This window comes from Eleutherodactylus coqui, chromosome 1 (assembly GCF_035609145.1).
Source record: "Eleutherodactylus coqui strain aEleCoq1 chromosome 1, aEleCoq1.hap1, whole genome shotgun sequence".
In the NCBI taxonomy this organism is placed as follows: Eukaryota; Metazoa; Chordata; class Amphibia; order Anura; family Eleutherodactylidae; genus Eleutherodactylus; species Eleutherodactylus coqui.
In genome coordinates, this window is record NC_089837.1 from 472,316,619 (window position 1) to 472,343,128 (window position 26,510).

General features: G+C 46.1%; 1 protein-coding gene across 1 annotated transcript; it reads left to right on the forward strand.

The window, feature by feature from the left end:
- The first annotated feature begins 11,254 nt into the window (after nucleotides 1-11,254).
- On the forward strand, nucleotides 11,255-24,798 carry DDIT3 (DNA damage inducible transcript 3). The gene is made up of 4 exons (XM_066584427.1): nucleotides 11,255-11,386; nucleotides 18,761-18,803; nucleotides 19,949-20,124; nucleotides 23,064-24,798. Exons 3-4 carry the CDS (start codon nucleotides 19,981-19,983, stop codon nucleotides 23,547-23,549), a joined length of 630 nt encoding a protein of 209 aa, XP_066440524.1. The 5' UTR covers nucleotides 11,255-11,386; nucleotides 18,761-18,803; nucleotides 19,949-19,980; the 3' UTR covers nucleotides 23,550-24,798.
- The last annotated feature ends 1,712 nt before the right edge of the window (nucleotides 24,799-26,510 follow it).

The window sequence follows — 26,510 nt, forward strand, 5'->3', positions numbered from 1 at the left end:
CGTGCCTTCTGCAGAAACCTGGGAACGTCGCTTTCCTTCTCGTCAGCGTTCCACCCGCAGACTAATGGTCAGACTGAGCGGAAGAACCAAGACTTAGTGCAATATTTACGGTTGTTTGCCAGCGAAAAGGCTTACCAGTGGGCAGAGTTCCTGCCGTTGGCAGAGTTTGCACTAAACAACCGCCTTTGTTCTTCTACTGGGGTGTCTCCATTTTTTAGTGTATACGGTCAGCATCCTCGCTTCCTTACAGCAATCCCTACTCCGTCGCTCGGTCCGGCAGCGGATGACGCCACAGATACGCTTCGGGGAGTATGGAAAGAGGTGCAGAGAAACTTGGAGGCAGCGGGGGCCCGTATGCAGTTGCGCAGTGGGAAGAATCTGTCTGTGTCTGAACCTTACAGGGTGGGACAGAAGGTATACCTGTCTTCTAAAAATCTCAAATTGCGGGTCCCGTCCTTGAAGCTGGCGCCACGTTACGTGGGGCCGTTTGCCATCACACGTGTGGTGAACCCACTCGCCTACGAGCTGGGGTTGCCAGCCACATGGAGGGTTCACAGGGTATTCCCTAAGTCGCTGCTGAAACCTTTTGTCCCTTCGGTGATACCCACCTCCGGTCCCCCTCCGCCCACCCTGGTCCGGGATGAAGTCGAATACGAGGTCCAGGAGATACTGGACTCTCGTCGGTGTCGAGGAATCCTACAATACTTAGTGGCCTGGAAGGGTTTTCCACCAGAAGATCATTCCTGGGTGGCCGCATGTGATGGTCATGCTTCCGTGTTGGTACGGCGGTTCCACCGTCGTTTTCCAGATAAGCCTGGTCGAGTTTCCGGGGGCCCGGAGGTCCCCCGTCAGAGGGGGGGTAATGTTACCATGCAGGGCGGCGCTGGGTCCCGCGGCCGGCGCGCGCCGCTTCGAGCTCGGCTTCGGCGTCCCGGAGCTGTGCTGTCAGGGATCTCCCGGCGGCGTGGAGCAGCCAGCGTGCAGCAGCGTGGAGCAGCCAGCGTGCTGCGGCGTGGGCGTGTCCGCCCGTAGGGTGCCGCCCGCTCTCATCCACCTCCCTTATGCAACAGTGGGAGAGTCGGCTCCTCCCACTCTCCGCCCCGGGGCGGAGGCTTTTAGTTAAAAGGCTGGCAGTGACCTGAACTCACTGCCAGTTATTGGTTCTGCTAGCCTCTAGTCAGGTCTATTCTAGTCTGTCCTAGTTGCTTCAGTATCCTTTCGTTTGCCTGTGAGCTACACCTCCAGCCTTGATTCACCTAGTAGTTTTGTTGGTCTGTTACACCTGCCTCTTCTGTCGGCACTCTGTCCCCTGTTAGTAGTTCCATCCAGGTAGTCGCCAGGTCCCTAGCCAGCGCAGGGACTGCCGCCCAGTTGTCCGCCTGGGGTTAGCCAGGGCCGAGGCAAGTAGGCAGGGACAGTGGGGTGCAGGAGATCAGGGCACCCCAACTGGCGCTCGGGGGGCAGAGTGCCGTAACAAGAAGTTAAACTGATGGGCAGAAATTCTGAAACCTTCTGGACTAAGAGGACTTAGCGATATGCAACGAGTAACTGTAAAAATAGCGACCTAAACCAAATCTACCCCTCAAGCGGAGCACCAACCATGAAAAGGGCAAACCCTACTGTGGGAAAGAAGCCGAGATCCAGTCTGAAGCACACTGGCGACACCTAGCACTAAACCACAGAAACTTTGGGGAACCAATTATGAAGCTAACTTTTACTGGACTACTGAACCCTGAAGCTTGGCCACTGACTCCTAAGTCACTGAACAAACTGGCACTGCAGATTGGCAGTACACTGGAAGTATGACCAGCAACCCTTGTACCAATGGGCCGGTGTAAATATCTTCATGTGGAAGCTGATACACTGACTGGTCTGAATGACAACCCAGCCAGCCTATCAGTGCTAGCACCATAGGAAGACTTAAAGGGGTTGTCCCGCGAAACAAAGTTGGGGTATACACTTCTGTATGGCCATATTAATGCACTTTGTAATATACATTGTGCATTAAATATGAGCCATACAGAAGTTATTCACTTACCTGTTCCGTTGCTAGCGTCCCCGTCTCCATGGTGCCGTCTAATTTTCAGCGTCTAATCGCCCGATTAGACGCGCTTGCGCAGTCCGGTCTTCTCCGTGTTGAATGGGGCCGCTCGTGCTGGAGAGCGCTCCTCGTAGCTCCGCCCCGTCACGTCACGTGTGCCGATTCCAGCCAATCAGGAGGCTGGAATCGGCAATGGACCGCACAGAAGACCTGCGATCCACCGAGGGTGAAGATCCCGGCGGCCATCTTCGCAAGGTAAGTAAGAAGTCACCGGAGCGCGGGGATTCGGGTAAGTACTATCCGATTTTTTTTTTTTTTTTTTTTTTTTTTTCAACACATGCATCGGGTTTGTCTCGCGCCGAACAGGGGGGCTATTGAAAAAAAACAAAAAACGTTTCGGCGCGGGACAACCCCTTTAAGTCAACACAGAGTGGCACTGCGCATGTACCACCTGATGCATCACAGGGCCCACGGCTGCCATGAGGCATCACCCCAAATCCATCACCACAACCCAAAAGTCACAGCGCTCTCGGCACCATGATACTCCCTGCAGTTAAAAAAAATAAATCAAGCCTAATTTTTTTCATATTTTACACATGGTTGATAAATGTAGTGCTGTTTTTGGATTAAGAGAAGAATTTTTTTACTATCTTTAAACAACCGCTTTTAACTTCCATCTTACATAAATTACAATCTTTTAACCATTTCTTCAGACTGTTCTGTTCTTTCTTATGAAAATAAGTTTTGTTTTGCACTGTCTTTGCTATGGGATACCCGTCCCGGTGGTGTGGCTGCTGACACTGCACATGGCCAAGGCGTGGTACCTGAAAGTCTGAACAGAAGTCTTGCAGGAATACAGGCTATCGTCAGGGTTGGCAGCATGGGTGCAATATCGAAGTCCAGACTAAAGGGCAGGAAGGAAACAGAAACGAAGTCTGAAATACAAAGTCAGAACTGTCACAATTAGGCAAGGGTCAGATCAAGGAAATACACCAACAGGGAATTTATCACAATTGGCAGTATGAGACCAAATTGCTTACACATCCTCCATGAGTAGAGGATGCCTAATATAACAGGGAATGGCTGGTGATTGGTGGGAGACTGGATTAGGGAGTATGCACTGTCCCTTTAAGAAAGGGTGGAGGAACCCTACAAGCAGAGGACTGGGAGCGAACCGATGTGTACACGCCTTGTGTAGCATGTGACAAACAGCGATGTCCAACCAAAACTCCAGGAGGAGGTGAGCAGTAGCGACGCACCATGACACGTATAGGCAAAAGTGAGTTAAAAACAAACAAACAAAACATGCAACTATGTAGCAAATTCAAGTGGCCATACACATTAAACAAATGTCTGCCAAACCTTGCAATTTTAGCAGTACCAGCCAATCATTTAACCTCGATGGGGCTCTAACTCTAAAAGTAGGGTTGTGGGTGTTGGATTTCTACATGCTGAATCCTTTGTTCTCATGGGAGATAAGTCACCTCTAGAAATGTGTACTAGCATCTTATTCACCTCTCCCCATTGAAAACACATGAATGCTCAACTGACTATGCATATATTTGGGGTGTTAGGAGTAATAGCTGTCAACTGCAGGAATGTCCAGCCAATAGCTATCGAAGGTGATCATTTGGTATCCTATGGCGTTATAAATAGAGATGAGCGAGCATACTCGCTAAGGACAATTACTCGAGCGAGCATACTCACTAAGGACAATTACTCGAGCGAGCATTGTCCTTAGCGAGTACCTGCCCGCTCGGAAGAAAAGATTCAGGTGCCGGCGCGGGTGAGCGGTGAGTTGCGAGAGTGAGTAGGGGGGGAGAGAGAGAGATTTCCCCTCCGTTCCCCCCTGCTCTCCCCTCCCCCCTGCCGGCACCCGAATCTTTTCTTCCGAGCAGGCAGGTACTCGCTAAGGACAATACTCGCTCGAGTAATTGTCCTTAGCGAGTATGTTCGCTCATCTCTACTTATAAAGTTTCTTTCTTCCAAATAAAGCATACAAGAAAGGTCAAATATATATGAATGTAATTATCTTCAGGATCTTGAAAATTCAGAATACAGCTAACGGAGAAATAACATGAGAGATAACATTCATGGCTGTATAATGGGACCTCCGACAATCAACAGAAAGAACAGGCTGTGGCAATCCACTGCAGTACCGAGCACTGCACCTCGTGTGCAACCAGCTCAGACACTAAGAAGCCATAGGCTAGGCTAAACGCCTTTTTTTTTTACGGCAGCCAAGCCTACGTGTGGCACAGCATACCATGTCAGGAGGAGGTGGAGTTTGACTGTCTAATAACCAGGATTGAAGGGAAAAAAAATAACAATTTAGAGAAGATTCCATATTTTTCTCATAAAAACACTTTTTTTAATGGAGAACATAGCTAGACATAATAGGTATCGCTATGTTTGTCTTAAACGGAACTATAAAACTACTCTGTAAGTTATTCTGCATGGATAGTCTTGAAGTGGCATCATGTTGATCAAATGACTAGTAAATGAACTGAACGTTAATTTGCTACTCTGATATTTTAGTTTGTTGTGGCAATCATTTTTTTTCTTCACTGAGGCAAGAATAGTCCAAATTATAAACTAGAACCACTTGGATACCACCAGCCTACCATCAAGGCTGTTGGTCTGTCGCTCCTCTCTCTCTATCTTTATTTATATCATTTCTGTTATTGCTGGTCCTAAACTACATAGGGAATCTGGTTATCGGCTATATCTATGGCCATATAAGCAAAGATAGGAATAAGAGATTAGTAACTAGTTAGAGAGTTTTCTATATCCTAATTTTTAGACAGCAAATATATTTTAATAGCCTGTCAGTGGGGGTAATGTCAAGTATCCTGAAGAGAGATAGTGAATGGGGGTACAATACTGAGTTGAGTGACAGCCAATGGATTAGGGTATTTATTGGAATACTTTATCTAATGCAGAGATATTTATTATGGTATAAGGATCCTAGTAAGGGATACCTTGGAAAGGTTTTCTCAACCATAAAACCAATTTACCTATGATCGATTGAGAAACTTTTATGGGGTGACGCTGTGCGGTTGCTATCTTATCGCACGCATGGCCCTTACTGCCATATGTTGGTTCGGTAAACAACAAAATATATAAGAACTAACACTCTGGGCTGTGTATATCAACTATTATGTTCTTAAAGACTGTTGGTGCTTAACACATAGAGATACATCTAAATTACTGTACTATTAAAGATCATTGGTGCTCAATCTATAGACTCGCTAAGGTAAACTACTCAAGCGAGCAGTGCCTTATGCGAGTACCTGCCCGCTCGTCTCTAAAGATTCGGGTGGCGGCAGGGGGCGGGGAGGAACGGGGGGGGGGGGGGGGATCTCTCTCTCACTCTCTCCCCCCCCCCCCCCCCCCCGCTCACTCCCGCAACTCACCGTTCTCCCCCGCCGGCACCCGAATCTTTTGAGACGAGCAGGCAGGTACCCGCATAAGGCACTACTCGTTTGAGTAGTTTGCCTTAGCAAGTACGCTCTCTCATCTCTAACTATTATCTTTTTGCCACGTCGAAGTGTCAATAAAAAACTCCCTTATGCCTCAGGGAGTTTCTGAGATTAAAGGGGTTGTCCCGCGGCAGCAAGTGGGGTTATACACTTCTGTATGGCCATATTAATGCACTTTGTAATGTACATTGTGCATTAATTATGAGCCATACAGAAGTTATCAAAAGTTTTATACTTATCTGCTCCGTTGCTGGCGTCCTCGTCTCCATGGTGCCGACTAATTTTCGGCCTCCGATGGCCAAATTAGCCGCGCTTGCGCAGTCCGGGTCTTCTGCTTTCTTCAATGGAGCCTCTCGTGCAGGATGCCGGCTCCGTGTAGCTCCGCCCCGTCACGTGCCGATTCCAGCCAATCAGGAGGCTGGAATCGGCAATGGACCGCACAGAAGAGCTGCGGTCCACGGAGGAAGAAGATCCCGGCGGCCATCTTCACCGGTAAGTATAGAAGTCACCGGAGCGCGGGGATTCAGGTAAGCGCTGTGCTGTTTTTTTTTTAAGTCCCTGCATCGGGGTTGTCTCGCGCCGAACGGGGGGGGGGTTGAAAAAAAAAAAACCCGTTTCGGCGCGGGACAACCCCTTTCTACTTATGGTCTTATCTGATTTTGGGCTTACCTCTAATGGTACCCATTATAGTCAGAGTAATTTTGGACAGTACATCCTTTAGTCCATATAGACCCTGACTATACTTACTCACGTAGATAAGTGAGAAGCGATCTATTAAGGATTCTGGGCTAACTTTTCAGTGGCACCCACTATGGTCAGATTAATTTTGGACAGTGCATAATCAGTCCATACGTAAATTAGTTTGCTGACGCAAATAAGTGAGAAGTGACCAAAAGTGAGCTTATACCCTATATGCACTATATCTGCCGTTCTATATCTTAGATCAAAAGTTTCTTTGTACTATATGTGTCTGTTAGTTTTAAGTAATATTATTAAAAGTTACGTTTTAAGGTCCAATTCAGTGAAGTGGTTGGGGCAACCAAATATAACAAAACTTTCTATATCCGTTTTTGTATCTATAGAGCTGCGTGAGTTTTCGGTGACATTGACATGTGAGAAGTGCTTCTCTATCTGCAACAGTCAAGGTTGTCCCAAGGACGCAGAAGTAAAAATATGTGAGCAGGCATCTGACTAATGAGATGAAAGTGCAGCTCTCTACTTCCTGACTTTCATGAAATTTTACATTGCGTTTGTGAGAAATCCCCTGAGGGGCTCTTACTTGGTAGAAGTTGAAGATGTAACGACGGGCAGCATTGTAGAAATTTAAAGTGACGCAAATCTTGCACGAATATGAGCCCCATTGTTTTGAATGGGGTCATCCACATGAGCGATGCAATGCGGGAAGCAAAATGTTCTGTCTTGCTGCGTGCACTCGCATCAGAGCGACCATTGTTTTCAATGAGGCCGCCGGCAGCATCACACCATGTGCTAGGTGCATGCAAAGCTAGGTCTCCCATTGAAAACAATGGGAAAAACTCTGTGATCCTTCGCCGTGGCTTACAATCACACAAGAGGATCCCTTCTTCCCCGAAGTGATGCGAGGTTGTTTTGACTTAAAAACGCCTCGCATCCATGTGGAATTGACATGGATGGCGAGTGCGATATGGCGCCATGGTTCACTGCCCCATATTGCGCTCACCTGTGTGAAGTTAGCCTAAGGCTCTATTCACTTCTGCGTTGAAGCCTCCGGTGCCGATTCTGCATGCATTGCCAGATGAAAAAGTCATGCATACAGGACTGTTTCATCCATTAACCCTTTCCAATCCAATTTGTATCCTGGTTTTCCTAGAGGGTTTACTCTTTTTCTGCCATTATACAACAGCGCTATCTGCAGGTTAAAGCCAGTACTGCATGAGGTGACATGTTGGATAGGCTCCGACAGCAGAGAGGCTGGCAATATACAGTAAGAGAACCCCGACAGGCGTCTTCCAACATCGGAGCTGTACGGCCTTAAATCATAATGTCTTCAGACAGTGGATTGGAAAGGGTTAAAATTGCTTGACAGGCGCAGGTAAGTACTCTGTGAAGCGGGGCTCCATTTAAGCTTTTCTAGCTTAGACTGGTCAGAGCACTCATGCCGACCCCTGTCCACCACCAAAAGCGACTACAAAACAAAAAATTCAGGTTGGCAACCCTGATGCCTCCTACCGCACTGCAAAAATGGTTCAGGAATTTTTTGATGAACATCACAAAGAGTCCAAGATCCTCCAAATTCCCCACATCTCAATCCAATCGAGCATCTATGTGCTGGAGGCTCCACTTCGCAACTTATAGGACTTAAAGGGGTTGTCAGGATGTTTTTGATTTTTTTTTTCTACTGATGACCTATGCTCAGGATAGGTCATTAGTAGGTGATTGGCGGTCTGCTGCTCAGATTCCCACTGGTCAGCTCATTACCAGTGCCGCTGTCACTATGGAAAGTGTAGGAAGCTGATCGTGGTCACCACAGCGCAACGGCCTGGATAGGTATTGCAGGTGCAGCTCCCATGGGATTCAATGTGTCAAATCAAAAAAATGGCTACAAACGCGCTAAAATAATAATAGTACTCACCTGTCCTCATCCCTGCCGATCCAGCGGTCATCTTTGTTTAAGAACTGCTTCCACCTGGTCTCTGCAGTCAATCAGAGGCCACAGCAGTAGAGATGAGCGAGCACGCTCGTTTAAAGCTGATGCTCGAGCGAGCATCGGTCTTCTCGAGTAACTGATTACTCGTACGAGCAAATGCAGGGGGTAGGCAGGGGGAAAGAGAGATCCCCCCCAGCTCCCTGTTGCCCCCCCCCCACATTTGCTCGCACAAGTAATTAGTTACTTGAGAAGACAGATGCTCGCCTGAGCATCAGCCTTAAACGAGCGTGCTCGCTCATCTCTACACAGCAGTCACATGCCGTTCATTCCGGAATGGCATGTGACGACTACAGCCTAATTGGCTGCAGCAGTCAGCTGGTAGCCATTCACAAAGCCTGGGAACTGCAGCTCTGGGGACAGGATCGGTGAAGTATTGCTGCTTTGTTTTAACCCCTTAGTGACAGCCAATTCGCCTTTTTACTGACCTCACTAACGGGGTTTAAACTTGCACATACATCTTTTTAAGTCGATGGCTCGGCTGACTACTGACAGCCAGGCTCCTGTTCTAACCATTAGGAGCAGAGAAACCTCACATCCTGGTGGTTTAACCCCTTACATGCCACAGTCAATAACAACTGCAGCATGTAAGCAGATGATAGAGGCTCCTTCTGACATCCCACTGGCACTCCACAGTGCAATCGTAATGTACCAATGGGTACCTGTAGCAGCTGGAAGCCTAACAAATGCCTCTGTGTCTGCCATGTAACTCAGCCTATTATGCCCCGCCTCCAGCAGAGTATAATAGGCTGCTGCCATAGGTATAGTAGAATGCACTACATAAGTAAAGGCCCATTTAGACACAACGATGATCGCTCAGAATTCGCTCGAGCGATAATCGTTGTGTGTAACTGCACTGACATAGTGCAGTTTTCGTTATCCAGTCGCTCATCGTCGTCTTTCAGCATGCTGAAAGACAACGATAAGCTTTATCAGGGATTCACAGCGGGATACAGCTGATACTATTGTTTCAGCTGTATCCTGCTCCCTGATGACAGGCGGGGTATGAAGAAAGAGCGGTCCAGCTGTGTTCTTCATACTCGGCACGGAGCGCTGGGCTATATATTCTCGGCTCAATTATTGCAACTCGTTGCTGATCGGCCTCTCCTGCACCAGACTCTTCCCTCTCCAATCCATCCTGAATGCGGCAGCCAGGCTCATCTTCCTGTCCAGCCGCTACTTGGATGCCTCTGCCCTTTGCCGGTCACTGCACTGGCTGCACGTTAAATGCAGAGTTCAATTTAAACTCGCTACCTTCATCCACAAAGCCCTCCACAGTGCAGCACCACCCTATATCGCCTCCCTTATCTCAATCCATCACCCAGCCCGGGCTCTCCGCTCTGCTAACGAAACCAGACTGAGCGCCCCTTTAATTCGAACTTCTCATTCCCACCTCCAAGACTTCTCCAGAGCAGCACCGGTCCTCTGGAACGCACTACCAAAGGCTACCCGAGCAATCCAGGACTCGCAGAACTTCAGGCGTGCTCTAAAAACACACCTCTTCAGGGATGCATACCGCATTCCCTAAACAAACCCCTCTGTACGCCGCCTGATAACATGCTCCCTGACCTACTGACTGCAATCCCTGCTAGCCATAATAAACCGCTCCTGCAGTCATACTGTTTCTGCCGTCACACGGCTAAATGTGTGACCATTGTCTGTGTATAGCATCCCTCACTCTCCACCTCGCCATACCGTGCACATCTCCAGCCCCTTTACCTCCTGTACCCCCGATTACTTGTAGTATGTAAGCTCGTTGGAGCAGGTCCCTCACCCCTAATGTCTCCATCAGCTGATTACTATGTAACCGTGGTTCTGTAATGTTTGTATTTTGTCTTTCTGTATCCCCCGTCTGTGTAAGCGCTGCGGAATATGTTGGCACTATACAAATAAAGTTTTTTATTATTATTATGTCTGAGCATCAGTGCTGCTTTTTCTTGCAAAAGCAACGCCGCCACTTGTGATTTTCTTGCGAGTAAGACATTAGGACTTTCTAATGTTAAAAACTAATCGCACGAAAATCACAAGTTTGTGCACTGCGATAAAACAGAGGCTCCACGGGGAAACATGGGCGATAAAAAAGAGCAAAACAGAAAGTTTTTTTCACGCAAAATTGCATGAGTGAAAACATCACAAATGTGAAAGAAATCACTGAAAAGCACGGTTTCATAATTCTATAATTCTGCGTTTTCTCACACACACACACTCTTGCATCGCGCAATTTTACCACCTGCGTGAAAATCCAGTTTAAGGCCTCCTTCACACAGGCGGGTCGGACCCTGCATGCGGGTCAGAGCTATGTAATATGAGGCAGGTGGTTTTGGTTCATCTCTGGACATAAACCTACTATAAATATATACTGTATATTTGTTGACCCCTGACCACAGGATGGCCACGGAAAAGTAACACAGCGCCACGCTTTTGTGAAAGCTAAAGGAAAATGTCTTTGTTGCCCCTAGCAACCAATCACAGCACAGCTTTCATTTCTTAACCAGCTGAGGTCAAATGAAAGCTGTGCTGTAATTGGTTGCCACGGCCACCAAACCATTTCCTTTTAGCCAGCTTTCATAAGAGTGTGTTGCCTTTGTAGAAGGTCAGACACAAGCTCCTTCAGTACTGCCAGCCGCCTCCATGACCTCTGCTGGCCCAGCACTACTCATATTTCTCATCACATGCAGGCTTTATAGCGTGAGGACAAGCTCCAGCTCGGAAAGTCCCTCTGGATATTATCACTATCTTGGCCTCGGCTTGCCAGCTCTTGCATCATCCTCACTGATTCATCCCATCCCGTGACTTCCAACAGAACACTTCCGCAATCCTCCCTCCACCTACGCAAAACGTAAGCACGCCCCTTTTTGCGTCTCAAGCCTCGATCTGGATCCCACCTCTGCTTCTTCATTGGCTTTGTCTTAGCTTGTAAACAGACTACACTGAGAAACACAGCGAGGAGGCAGCCGGCGGAGGCGCGTGATTGGTCCGCATCACTGTGGTCACGTGTCCAGTATTAACGTTCTCATTGGCTGAATCCTTTATATATAAAACAGGTTTCGGCATTCTTGTCCTTCAGTCGTTTTGCTGAAGACGCAGACGATGATTAACATGAGCTCCTGGTCACCCAACGAGAACCCACTCACCACCACCCTGCGCCGCCACCAGAGAACAGACCCTACGTGGAGAAAGGTGAAGTGTCCCTTGTCCTGCTGCATGCTATACGAAGGCTCCATTGTGTGGGTGCTGGGGCTGATTATAGAACAAGGCTTGTCCTTATAATGTGACCTATGAGCTGGATGGTTGTCATAGATGAGCTGTCAGTAGCAGATCTGATGAGAAATATGTATTATCTGCACCTACTATGAGAAGGTGAATTACGTTAGTCGTAGCAGGCGCCGACCAATGGGACGATGACAGTTGGCTGTAAGTCTCCATACACAATGGTTTGTGGGTATAGATTGTGTTTAGTACAACTGCAGAGACTATTAATTATTGAGGCTAGATTGTAGCAGACTGTGTGCGCTCGTTAGGTTTAAATGCCCTGGATGAGCAGATGTGGAACAGCTAGTTCAGGTCCTCTGTGTACAAAGGTAGCAAACATTAACTTGGCACTTAGTGTTAAACACAGTAACAAAAGCTCAATGGTTACAAAGTAACATAATGTGTAAGGCTGAAAAAACAGGTTCAGCCTATTTATGCTGCAGTTTTGATTCAGGAAAAAATCAAAGACTTCAAAGGTAGAAGCTAACAGTGCTACATTTTAGGGGAAAAATTCCTTCCCGACTCCAAATCTGGTAATCGGAATAACCTTCTGGATCACTGACTCTTCTGGAGTAATTGGTGATAACTTGTAATATTGTAACGCTCAAGAAGGGTCATTTAAAAGGGAATCTGTCACCTCCGAATTGAAGCGGAACAATGAGTTTCCCCTAAACAGCACTTAGTATTTGGTGACAGGGTCCCTTTAAGGCAGCAAAGGCTTTGAAAGTTTGTTTGTTGCAACTATGTATCAAATGTTAGCTGCATTGATAGTAAACTTGTAATCATAACACATACATGCGTAAATAAGACTGGGTCAGGAGTGCGGTGTTACAAATATTTAGTCAACCCCTTTAACGCGAGATCTCTGGTTCAGCTCGTGTATTCTGCAGCATGAAGTGGCTCTTATGTAACAAGCATGTGCCCAGCACTCTTCCCTAATCTCCCTGCTCTGTCTGAGCTGAGATCAGGCATTATCCCTCTTACACGGGCTGCTGAATTGTTCAGTGTAAACAGTTTGCGTCTCGTTCGTCGCTCAGCTTCTGCAGCGCAAAACTGAACTGCCTGTTGTGAATGGAGGTGGGTGAGCCAGAACTATACCTGGCTGTTCCACCTCCATGTACTCAGTTATGCTTGTTCCAATGTAAAAGCACGGAAGTCATTACTGCTCGGATGATTTGTTGGGCATCTGCGCCTGACAGGTTGTCCCATGTAAAAAGGCTTAGATGGTTCAAGTTGGTGGTTGTTTGCTGTTTTGTTCAGGCACCATCACGCCTTTAAATGAAATGCATCGTACATCTTGGAAAATCGAAGGTTATAAAAATGCAGATTTGTGTTTTTTTTTGTTTTTTTTTTTAACTGACCTACATCACTCACCTGTATAAATATGGATACAAAATGTCACATTCTGTAGGAGTGCCACATCCATGCACTTCAGTAAATAAAGTAGTGCTGTCCTATGGATCGGGGATAGCTCTAACTTACCGGAATACCCCTTGTAAGTGTTTCTGTATTGAAGACCTTCCTATTGGTTAGCATTTGGCCTATCGTATATCTTCATATGAAGTAGCCTGCGTTGTAACCTTTTAAAGGTTACCTATAGAACTTCAATGTGGCCAGTAGTCTATGGGACTATAGTTACATAAACTCATTCAGCTTTCTTGGTCCTCTCTGCCTACACGAGATCCAAGGTGACATCACCTCCTTTGGTCCCCTGCTTACACAATGTATCAATCAAGAAATCATTCTTAGAACCTGGAAGACTTCCTTATTTTCTTTGTCAAGGTGTTTACTGTTTATTGGCTCGACTAGAAGCCGTTTAAGTGTCCCGTCCATAGATTAAACCTTCTAGTATAAGAGGCCTCAGATTGGGGAGGGGGACAGAATCTATGCTTCATACTAAAATTAAGCTAACTAAGTGTGTAGAGATGGGTTCTTTGATATGTACTGTATAGAACCTCTAAGCATCGTATATGAGGGAAGTAGTCTCTGCTTTCTCTTGACTGGTGGCGATCGTCTCCATTGCTGCGGTACAGAGAGGTTTGCTAACAGAAGTTATTGTATAATGTCGGCCTCGTTTGCCGCAGGATGGACGTTCACCTCTAAGATATGCAGGAAAACTCCATGCTGCTGCACTTTCCTATAATCATGTCTGGGCAGGTCTCCAGTAATACTTGACCGTAGTAAATTGTAGGTTTTGCTTCAATTTTAAGGCATAGCAGAAATGGTGACTATAAATAAGTGCATGAGACATTTAGGGTCACTGAGCACGATGTTGCTTTTAAAGGAATGTAGAGGAATTCTCTATAGGAGGAACCTTTAAATGTGTGGAATCGCAGTGCTTGTCGTTGTGCCTAAGGCTGTCTGTCCACGGGCGTAGCGATATGCCACGGCGAATCTCTGCCACAGGAGCCGCTGACGGGGAGCAGGAGACAGCTCACTGTTCTCCGCACTGAGCCTATCTGACAGGCTCACTGCAGACAATTGCGGCAAAACACAGCATGCTGTGATTTGCCGCCCGCAAGTGGAGAAACGCTATGATTCTCCACTCATGGACAGGGGGGGCTGTGCTTGCCATAGCAACGCTATGGAAAGCATTAACTGCGTTCTCCGCGGCCTACTTATTGCCGTGGGGACCACAATGAAAATTCTCCTGTGGACAGGCAGCCTAACCTAGCTGTAGGTAGGTACTGGTGCATCTTGTCTCCACCGGATGTATGGGTGGAGACATGGATTGGCCAGTGTAAGTGACAAGGAACTCCCAGGGCACATGCCCCCCTCAGCTCCCACACATGTACCTGTCTGTCTCTTACCGACAGACTGCCATCTCCGCTCCCGTTTCTACAGGGCACACGGCCCCCCCCCCCTCTGCTTCCACACAAGTTCCCTGGCTGACTCTCTCTTCACGCCGGACTCCCAGCTCCGCTTCTGTAACCCCTGCGGCCACAGCAGATGAGACCGCTCTCACTGTGGGCTCTTCTGCTTTCCCTTCCGGACTGCCATCTCAATTCCTGTTACCCCCTGCAGCGGCAGCAGCTGGGACCGCTCACTGTGGTCCTCGCTCCTCCCCCTGGTGGACTGTGGTGTGGTCAGATGCTCCTCCTGCGCCACTGAAGTCGGCCCTTCTTGCAGCCACTCGAGGAGCTGGATGGGCAACAGCACTACTGGCCGCAGAGTGCAGACACTGCTTCAAGTCGCATGTTTCCCTGCTCCGTGAGAGGAAAGGAGGGGGTGGGGGTGGGAGGTTTGATGCAGAAGTAGTGGCCACAGCTTCATTTTCGGGAGGATGAGGCAGAGCCGAGGGCACGTCTGCGATAGCCAATCGGCCACTAGGGGCAGGAGGCAGAGCTCAAGAGGGCACGTCTGTAGCAGCCTATCAGCCACTGGGGTCATTGCTTTCTACTAAGGACTGCCAAACCCTGTCTCTACCCATTATTGTGGTGGAGACAAGATGCACCAGTACCCTGTAGGTGATCCTCCATCCCTCCTTATCTAACTTTCTGCAGTTTCCTTAGGCTAGGGCTACATTGGGGCTCTTAAAAGGAAGACCTCTCCATCCTATAGCATAAGGGTGCTTTTACATGTAAGGATTTATGTTTTGCATGAGTGAACTATGCCAGAGTTCACTTGTGCAGCCAGCTTATACCAGCAGATCAGTTGCTCGCTAAATCGTTCAGTTCACATTCACTGTACCAGCAAATGAGTATGAATGAAGAATTAGTGAACAAACTGTCTCAAAACATTCTGTAAGAGACTTAGAACTCCCATTCACTTCTGATAGTAACAGTGTAACACAACGTACTCAGATGTTATGGTAAAACCTGGCCGCCTATCACAGCCTAGATTTGATGGGCAGTGGGATATAGAGTGAGATTTAAAGGGATTGAGATGGGAATACCCCTTCCCCTGCCCGTTTGTAGCCTTAGGCCCCTTGTCCACGGGCGTTGCGGTATCCGCCGGGGGAGCCAGAGCCGCAGACAAATCTTTGCCGGTCAGCGTAATCTAATAGGCTGGCCGTGGAGAATCGAGGCAATTTGCAGCATGCTGCAAATCGCCGGCTGTGAGTGGAGAATCTCAATGATTCTCCGCTCGTGGACAAGGGGCCGGCGAAATCACGCCTGTGGACAGGCACCCTTAAAACCTCTTTATATCCAATTATCTAAACTGCTGCATTGAACAAACATGTTCATTTGTTTCATTAATTTTATGCAGGCATAAAAAACATTTGTATAAAAGGCGATTTAGTTGTATGCAAATAGTTCCCAGGCGGTTCCAGGCTTCCTTGACAGCCCATTCAGTCCATTGCAGGTCTATGATAAGACAATGTAAACTACTCTGCCATTATTCGCTCATTCTACGATTAATTGCTGCTTGTAAACGGACTTTTAATATTGGACGATATAAATATGTTATCAAAAATGCTTAAAGGGGCTGTACGAGTTGGGGAAGCCCCTGTCACTGGGTCCACATGTCTTAAAATTTAAAAAATCAGCTGTTACTCCTCCACTCCCCTGTATGACCCCCACCGCTCTGTTTCCAGGTAGCTGCGATGTCACATGAACCTGCTGCAGCAGCCAATGACAGCGCTCGGCCAGGATTGCTGTCACTGGTGTGGCTGCAACCAGCTTTTTTTTTTTTTTGACAGGCTCAGCATCTAAAGTGACATCACAGCTGAGACTGGAGCCAGTGATGGAGGAACGAGGGAGTAGATAGAGGGTAACCCAGTGACGAGTGTCCTTAATTTGGACAACATCTTTAACCCTTTCAAATCCAATTTGTATCCTGATTTTCCTAGGGGGCTTACTCTTTTTCTGTCGTTATACAATGGCGCTATCTGCTGGCTAAAGCCAGTACTGCATGAGGTGACACGTTGGATAGGCTCCGACAGCAGAGAGGCTGGCAATATACAGTAAGAGAACCCCGACGGACGTCTTCCCACATCGGAGCTGTACAGCCTCAAATCATAATGTCTTCTGACGTCAGACAGTGGATTGGAAAGGGTTAAATGCTAGTTATGGAAATAATGACTAGCAAAAGAGGTTTAACCCTTTCCAATCCAATTTGTATCCTGGTTCTCCTAGGGGTTTACTTTTTTTCTGCTGTTATACAACAGCGCTATATGCTGGCTAAAGCCAGTACTGCATGAGGTGACACGTTGGATAGGCTCCGACAGCAGAGGCGCTGGCAATATACAGTAAGAGAACCCCGACGGACGTCTTCCAACATCGAAGCTGTACAGCCTTAAATCATAATGTCTTCAGAGGTCAGACAGTGGATTGGAAAGGGTTAAGAGTACAATATGTCTGTAAACCTACAGGACAGATTTTCACCCCACAGTTGTATCAAGACTGTCACTCGAAGATTACTGAATTGATGATGGTGGTCCAATATAAAGCTTTTTTTTACCTGAATAGCTAATAAACGCTCGTGGAGGTTCAGTCTGTCCCTTCTAGCGAGACTGCGGATAGGAGTTTGGAGCAGCATACATCCTGCCACTCCGAAGTCTGCGACACTGACAAATGGCCATTCTGTTAATCGTTAGGTGAAGGTCTGACAGCTGGGACACATACCTGCAGCCTATACTCAATGTAACTGCCTGTGGGCTGTGGGTATATAAGCGAGAATAGGGAATAGAGAACCATGGGCTCTAGCTTGCATGTATACACAGCAAAATAGAACATGCTGCATTTTATTTTGCTCTTGCTGATTATGCAATTCCGATACAATATGAGCAGAACTGCATAAGGCAATGTAATTGCCTGGGAGCTACAATGTATCAGTCATACAGAGCCTGTGTAATACGCAGTTCCAATACGGCAGTGAGCCCGGATTTAAACTGGAATACACCTTTATTTTTTGGATTGACCGAACTTTAGGTTAGACTCCATAGGAGATGTTCCACAACAGATTATAGGTGAACCAGGAGGCATCAAAGTGCTTACTGGTAGTCGTTCAGAGTGTTTGTATGCAGTGGAGCCATTCCTAAACTTGTATAAGGTCTCTGGCGCACTTCCTGTGTGCAAATTTTGCCCGAGAAGCTTGGGCACAACTTGTCTTGGACAGCACATGGGCATATCTGATTCACACACAGGCAGCACATTGACATGCACTAGCATGTCCTACTTGTCTGTGATACCGACAGGAATAGGACGTGCGATGAGTCCTCCACATGGACCGCGTGAAGAGACGACAGTGTGCAAGTCCCCCTAGCCCTATAATGTGGCCCTGTGCTATGTATGGATGAACACTGACAACACACGGCCCCCAAATACTCTAGTGTGCTGGAGGCCTAAGGTGAAATTACAAAGTAGGTCCCCATAAACTCTTGGATAACGTGTGCCATATTTCTCACAGATGAGACATCTGAGCCTGACTATACAAAGAGCTGACCATATACAGGCTTCTCATTAACAGTTTGGGGCTATTCGGCTATCCATACACCTAAAAAGCTAGTCGGTGCTAAATAGCGTCACTTGATTGTTAAGGGTCTGGGTGTTGAGACTACGGCCTCATGCACACGGCACATGTGGATTTACACAGCTGAAGACCTATGTCTTTTTTTTGTTGCGCATTTGAATTAAAAGCGCTTGCGGATGATCTTGTTTTCTTTGATCAATGGAGATCAGAGGGATCAGGAACCAGTCATCATGTAATCTGTGATAAAATGGAGCATGCTGCGTTTTTAGTTCCACTCCTAAAAAACGCAAATCCGCTTGTGTGTGGAGCACAGCGCACTACATTATCTTCTATGGCAGACTTGAACAGTGGATTTCAGGAGCAGACTGCGGATTCTGAGTTTCAGAAATGAGGGCAAAGCTCTGGTTTCTAGCTTTTTTGCTCTTCTAAGAGCCGTGAGAGCTAACAAGTGCATAGCTAAGCACCATGTTTGCCCATCTCGCCTCGGTGCCTCTCAGCTAAGCCCTTCCGGCCCTTTACGCTACCATATGATGGGGTTATTAGTGGCTTGACCTTCCTCAGTCATTCTGACATATCACTATAGTCTCTCAGAAATTTCTTTAAATGACTCTCTAAAAAGTAATCTTTGCCATAATGGACTTGGTGTCTAAACTTTTTGACCACAGGACTTGGTTCTCCCAATGTGTAGGTGTTCCAAAAACTTGTAATCTGGTACAAAGCATGTAACCCCTCATAGACATGCTGCTAATTTAATCCAGCATATTGCAAATTTGCAGCATGCCCATATTTATATTTGTTTGTATATCAAACCTAATTTTAATATTTTTTTTAATTTAATTTTTTCCCTGAGATAAACTGATGTATTTCTATATTTTTTTTCTTTTTCAGTGTTGGAAGAGAAAGACGATCTTCATTCATCATCACACCTGAGGTAATCTACCATATTACATACTTGGTATAGCAGTGACCATTGCAACCATCTACACCATTTACTTGTGGAAGCTCAAAAGTAAAAAAAAATTCACTGACTCCATAGGATGTTAGCACGCAGCGGTGGATATCTTAAGGTCACATCTTGGAAGAGAAAGTGCTGCTATTAATATGCACCATCTGGAGGGGGACTATGGTTGTCTGCACATGACTGGTGGGTTCACCAACTTAGTGCTAGGCAATGACCCCAACATTGATGGGTGGTGCTGATACAAAATTAAATTCATATGAAAGGCTAAAGTATGGGAAGTACACCAACTTTACTCCATGTCCACCATCTGTATATAGGAGTCCAAATTGTTGATGGACTGTACAGATAGAACGTGTATATAGAAGTCCTTCACTTTAATAGCTAATCTCATTGTATAGCATTCTACTGGTAATGAGATTGGGACGGCACTTTGTCAGGTCAACCCTAATGAAGTGAGGGAGTTGTAACTGGCTATTGTCAAAAAAAAGTAAGCGAGCCAAATTACCAATTAATGACGGCCAATGCCAAAAATATAGGGACTAGAGATGAGCGAACCTACTCGGACATGCCCCTTTTTCGCCCGAGTGCCGCGATTTTCGAGTACTTCCGTACTCGGGTGAAAAAATTCGGGGGGCGCCGTGGGTGAGTGGAGGGTTGCAGCGGGGGGGAGGGAGAGAGCTCCCCCCTGTTCCCCGCTGCTACCCCCCGCTCCACCAGAGTACGGAAGTACTCGAAAATCGCAGTGCCCGATCGAGTAATTACTCGAAACGAGTATATTCGCTCATCCCTGATAGGGACCGTTGTTACCAGGTATTTCAGTGATGCGTTTATCGGAGTACATATTTGGTATTGTTATACACAGGAGTAGGAGAAATCCTTTAGACATGACCATTTGGATGTACTTGAGAAACACTGATGTAGTCCATTTAGTCCTCCATGGTGGCTTTTAAACTGCACCCATTGGTATGAAAAGAATTGGATGGCAGTTCTCAGAATGCCAAGCTGTAAATGTATAGCCCCCTTAAATACATGTTCTGCCGTGTACATGTTGTATAGTGTATGTTCTCGTTGCTATTTGCTGCAGAGAATTCTTGAGTAACTCTTATTTTTCTTAGTGTGGTGGTTTTGTGCATCAAGACTGCCGAAAATGATGGCAGAACCGCTCCCGTTTGGTGGCACCGCCGGCCCCCTGTCTGGGTTGGAGCTGGAGGCCTGGTATGAAGACCTAGAAGACATCTTGGCCACTGAAACAAAAAATACTGCAGCTCTCCAGTTGGTATCTGATGAGCAGGTTAGTGGTAATGTGGTGGGGACTGTTCTTACTGCAATACTGATTGTTACTTCTGGACTTTAAGGGGTTCCAGGAGAAATCTATGGGTGACCTGGCCTCGGGATAAGCCATCAATGGGGGTCTGCCAGATGGCTGGAACAAGTGGCCTAGTTCGGTAGTCAAGCTTTGTCCCATTCACATCAGTCAGTACAGACTGAATTTCGACAGTTCCCGTTTTCTGCAGCTTCTGACAAGGACAGGTCACCAATAGCATTTTTTTTCTCTTCTCCTGGAAAATGCCTTTATCATTTGGCAACACTTTTCAGAATGTGGCACATTTGCTGTTACAACAAGTCAGGCACTTCCTGCAGGAGAAATGGAACACTATGTGGTGGCCGTTTAGATGCATGGCGATTCTTGTAATGCAAGGATGGTTTGAGTCGGCCAGGCCAGTAGCCACTTTTTGAATATGTTCAGAAGTATTGGAAAAGGTGTGGATTTTGACACTGATCTGCAGCAGACTTGACCCCTTCAATTGAAAAGGTGAAATATGCTGCCGGTCTGCATAAAAAACTGCACCAATAGTGTGGATTCTGACACTGCAGAAAACTGCTCAATTTCTGCCTCACGTGAATTTTGTGTGGCTTTCCATTGTGACTAAGGCCTAATGTCCATGGCACGCACGGATTTTTCATGCGGGTTCACTGGGTCGTTAAAAGGATTGTTTTTTACTGCTTGCGGGAGATCGCTGTTTGGCTCCCATAGAGATGAATGGAGCCACATCCACATGTGATCCGCGATGAAATTGAGCGTGCTGCGATTTATTAATGCCCCATGCTTCTCTATGGGCGGCTTGAACTGCGGATCACCCATGTGGATTTTTCAAATCCAAATATGCCTGTGGACATTGGGCCTAAGTGGTTATGAGTGGAAGACCCATCTCTGATGTCTTGCACACTAATAGGGCATATGGACAGGAGGTAGCTTAACCCTCTAACGCAACAGGGCATACAGTTACGTCCTGCAGGTTGAGGGTGTGTATGGAGGGGGATCGCAGGTCGATCATGCTCCATACAATGCGGGTGGCAGCTGTTTCTTACAACGGAGACCCACTTGAAACGGCTCTGATAAGCTGCACTGCTGATCAGAGCTGTTGACCCTTTAACTGCCACTATCAATTCTGACTGCAGCATTTAAATGCCCTGACCGATGTTCTGGGGTCCCCCACTGCCCTCCTGCAATAAGATTGTGGGTTGCCATCACAGCCGGGGACCTTCTGGAAGGCCCCAGGGCTGCCATGGCAGATTGTCTATCAAGCCATGCCTTGATGGTGCTTGATAGATTGCCTGTCAGATCGCAGTACATTACCTCATACTGCGGGAGCGATCAAAGCATCGCAAGTTCATGTCCCCTCTAGAAAATAATAAAAAAATGTAAAAATTAATTTCAAAAAGGTTACTATTTAAAAAAATTAGGTTTTACATTTATTTCCCTCTTTGCCATATTTATAATAAAAGAATGTAAATAATACAAAAATTTTTGGTATTGCAGAGTGTGTAAAAGTCTGCTCTATCAAAGAAACGCATTATTTACGCTGCATGATGAACATCGTAAAAAAAGCCAGAATTGCGCTTTTTCTTGGTCTGTCTACAAGGAAAAAATGTAATAAACAATCCAAAATTCAATTTCTCTGCAAAATGTTACCAATAGAAAATATGACTTCCCACAAAAAATGAGCCCTCGCACAACTGTCGACTGAAAAATAATTAATGGCGGCAAAACTTAAAATGTAATCATTGTAAAAAAAGACATATAGTATAGCAAAAAACGGTATAAATTTGGTGTCGTAATGATCATACTGACCCATAGAATAAAGTTATGTTGGTTTTTTTGCTGCTGTGTAGGAACAAGATGCATCCAAAGATGGCAGAGTTTTTTTTTGTGTTTTCCATTTCATTCCCTTTTTGGATCTTTTTAAGTTTCTCAGTACATTGTGATGCATTACATAGTACCATTTAAATACACAACTTGTCCCGCAAAAAACATGCCCTCAGACAGCTATGTTGATGGTTAAAGAGTTATGATTTTTTTTAAAAGGGGTGGGGGGCATGTCCTTAAGTGGTTAAAAACAGTTCATGTAACACCACACAAATTTTGCACAGTGGATGAAGTTATCAAAACTGATTAACCAATTAAGGTCAGCTTTCATTTTTCAAAGATATCCAACAGGCAGCTTCCCCCACTGTTGGGCCCAATGTCCACGGGTGGATTTGTTTTGCGGGTGCCCTGCGTGGAAGAGCCACAATACAAGCCGCCCATAGGGAAGCATGGGTGTCCGCAACTGAATTAAAAGCATGCGGATCTGCTTTGCAGATCTTTTGGTCCAGAAAACAAATTTCACCATACTCCATTTCAGTGCGGATCCCACATGGATGGCTTCATTTGAAGTCAATGAAGCCGTCTGATCCGTGGCCAAGCAGGAGCTTAAAAAAACGCAAAAAAAACTGAGCAGCGCATGTCGCCCGGTCGGCACTTCCGTAGAACATAAAGACTGATGGGTACGTGCAGTCGCTGGTCATGGGCAGGGTCGGATTATGCTGCGGGCTCCAACATGCAGAATTCTACCTGCCTGTGGACATGAGGCCTTAATCTGAAATGGCCTTTGTAAAGCTCCACTTGAGCCTGTAGTAGCAAAATTAGTACCTGTACCTACTGCTGAAGAAATGTGATATTGCATGACAATCAATCAGATTAATGACTGTTCAATGCATGGGTGGCCAGGGGCATTGCTCGTTAGCAGGTTTTGGCTCTTGGCAAGGAAGGGTTTCGAATGGGGTCTTTCACCTGTAGGGTAATGTAATGCAGAATATGGCCAGCCCTTGACAACCCCTTTTTAGATCCACTACTTGTTGCAATTTTTGTTTTCTCTCATCTTGGTATTTTCTGTTCTCTACACCCAGGTGAAGACTCTGGATAGCTCTCCATACCTCTGGACACTTGAGTCAATAGATTCCACTTTACCAGTGAACTTTACCGATGAAGAAGTGGTTGCTTTGGAAACAGTTGTTGATCAGTTTTCTTCTGAGGTCTTGGAATTTCTGTCCCAAGGCTCACATAATGAATCCGATAATCCATCTACATCGGAGTCTTCAAATAACCAACAGGATGGGCCTGTAGATGTGGACTCTGGCTGCAGTAGTTGTCCATCCCAAACCCATACGGAGGATGAGGACTCTAGTGGAAGCCAATGTGGCACCAAGAGGAAGAGGAACACCCAACCTAGAGGAGGAAAGGTCCGTGTGAAAGAGAAGGAGCAAGAGAATGAGGAGAAGGTTTCTCACTTACTGGCTGAGAATGAGCGTCTGAAGGGGGAGATTGAACGTCTTACTTTGGAAGTGGAGAGGACTAGGAAGTCTCTCATAGAAAGAATGGTTAATCTTAAATGAACCCTTAAGACTGAAAGTGACTCTTAACAAGGTGCTTAAAGAACTGCATGGAAAGTGGTCATGTCTGGATCAACAGATGGACAGTGTAGCTATAAGGCTATTGTATAAACTATATATCTTGTAGTATTTTAGAAGGCTAAGGCCTCTTGTATATGAACTAGAACATACAGTAGACTTTTATAGATGTCCTACTGTGTATTATACAGAGTCTTGTGTTATATTTAAGAATCTGACAACATCACCCCCGCAAGAATTGCTGTTTGGGTGTATACCCTATAATACTGCAATGTATAGACCAAGTGCATGAGGTTTGTCTAACAAATGGCACAAGAAAAGCTGTGTTTGTGTATATTTTGTATCTTCCCTTTTTATGTAAATGTAAGTACTGCATGTAAAACTGGACTGGAAACTGTATATTCTGCTACTCCCAAGAGGGAAAACCACTGCACAAACATGGGGCATATTGGCCTACATTAAACATATTTTCATTGAGGTTTAGGGGCACTCAAACATTCTATATGTGGGATGGGATTGCATCATTAACCCTTTCCAATCCAATTTCCCTGCCTCCCACACACTCCCTGGCTCTTATTCAGTTTGGGTGGGAAAGTGCATTGTGGATTGCTTGGAATTACTCTACAGAAGTACATAAAAATGAAATTCTGGTGACTTGAGTTTTTTTTCTTTAATTAAAAGGGAGTTAATACTATAGATTTAATATGCATATTATATACATATATTACACTATGCAGGGAAAAGGTCTGAGTTCTCTTCTGTATATGTATAATACACTATGCAGAGGAGAGCTACAATGCTGATCTCTCCCCTGCATACTGTAATATACAGAACACCAACAGGGGTTCTTCTGTATGTGTATATTACAGTATGCAGGCAGAGAGATCAGACATCATAGCTCTCGTCTACATCCTGTAATACATAGAAAACTGATGTTGGAGGTCTCCCCTGCTTAGCGTAATATACAGAAGAGAGCTCCAACCTCGCAGCTCTTCTGCAGTGTTAGAAACATGTGTTGGATGAGGTTGGACACTAGATTGGAAAGGGTTAATGGCGAGCCTCTTGCCATAGAGCACCAATCACTAATACATTCTCCTCACCCAAACCCCTCTAACTGCAGAATATTATAATTTCCAGTCCTAGAATATAATGATTGGCTATGCCTGCTACCATTTTTACATTGTAATAGTTTCCACATAACTATAGTTAATAAATATAACTATTTTATATAAAATGCGCTAGAGTATTTTAACCTGCTATGTGGTCATGTCTTGGTAAGACTCAAGTGCATTTGGTAAAGGTGCATTTTGGTGATAATGGGGTTTTCTGATCAAATCCTATTAATGACCTATCTTACAGCGTTTGGATGCAGAAGTGTAATAGGGGGCTGCACTCCCATTAATGTCAGTGAGTGAAGCAAAGCATGAAACGTCTGCTCCCACCCCAATGACTGTCTGGCCCCACTGCACGGACAGTGGGCTGCACTATGAGCTGATGGCCAGGGATCTTGAGCGGTGGGTCTCTGGCAATTAACTATTGCTGGTTGATGCAGAGCATTGATCAACAAAAACTTGCCTTGAAAACCTTGATAATGGTACTACCAGAAGGCTAACCAGAACTTCTGCCAGTCTTGTCCAGTAGATGAGTAGTGCTGCACTCTGTTGCACCAGTTGGGTCTCATTTAGAAGTGTATTCTACTACTGTTGGCTCAATAGAACAGTCTGAGCATCACATAGTAAGTCTGAAGCCTTCAGGAATAAACCTGCTCAGGAATACAGCTGAAAAAAGTTTCCAGTTAAGTCCCAGTATGACTGCTCACTGCATTCTAAGGCCTCATGTCCACAGGCCCGCACTGTTTCCCCATGCAGAATCCTGCAGCAGATTCCACCCGGCCTGCAGACATGAGGCCAGAAAATACGATCTCACCTGTCCGGACACTGTGGGGCTCTCCTCCGTGCAGGCAGAATCTTCCTTCTGCACGGTGGATGTGTGGGGAACGTCGGCAGCAGGCCGTGACTTTTTTGTCTTTTAAACTCCTCTCCTGCGGCACGGATGCAGTGACAGCTGCGTCTGTGCCGCGGATCTGGATGACTTTCATTGGCTTCAATAGAAGCTGTGGGAGCTGTCTATGTGGGAAAACCGCATAAAAATGGAGCATGCTGCAGTTTTCCTGCCTGTGTGATTACGCACACTTGGGGAAAATGACATCCATAGGTATTACCTGCAGGTGCCCAATGATTCCCTATGGGTACGGATCACATGCGGAAGACCCACGCAGGTTTTGTAAATCCATTTATGCTGTGGGCATGAGACCTAAGGACATTATGCTGGTGTGAAACTATTAATCTTGGACAATTAACATGTTTTTAAAGAAACAATTGAATGGCAAGCAGTGAAGCTTTGTGATGTCCTTTTGCCAGAATAGCTGTAGTTTTTAATAGGTTTTATTTTGAGGCACTGGGATCTGAAGAGGATTTGAGCACTTGGATAGTACACTGCATTACTTTTGCTAGCAGCCTATTAGACTCTGGGAGGCAGGGCCTAATAGGTTTGAGTTGGGTGCCAGACATGGAGGCTTTCATCATGCTACGGCTGCTATTGGAACCTTGCAATCCTAGTGCGGAATGCTGATGCGTGACAGTCTCTTCCCTGTTATCTGCCACAATCACAACTGCAGTAAGTAAAGGGTTAAACTGCCAGGATCTGAGGTTTCTCTGCTACTGGCAGTTAGAGCAGGAGCCTGGCTGGCAGGAGCTAGCCCAGCCACTGCTTTTAATGTGAGCAGGTTTAAAGCCCATTAATAAGCCACTAAACATGTATTGGCTGTCAATAAGGGGTTAATGTTGCTATGGTTCATCCTAGTCTCCTCTACATGTATGAAAAATAGCCATTGCATCAAAAAGATATTACGCCTCGTGCTTTTTGAGGGCTGAGTGGGGACTTAGA

Excerpts from the sequence above, each read along its gene's own strand:
- DDIT3 (XM_066584427.1), top strand. The coding sequence starts at position 19,981 with ATGATGGCAGAACCGCTCCCGTTTGGTGGCACCGCCGGCCCCCTGTCT. Across the intron at positions 20,125-23,063 it reads AGTTGGTATCTGATGAGCAG|GTGAAGACTCTGGATAGCTC; the intron begins GTTAGTGGTAAT and ends CTCTACACCCAG.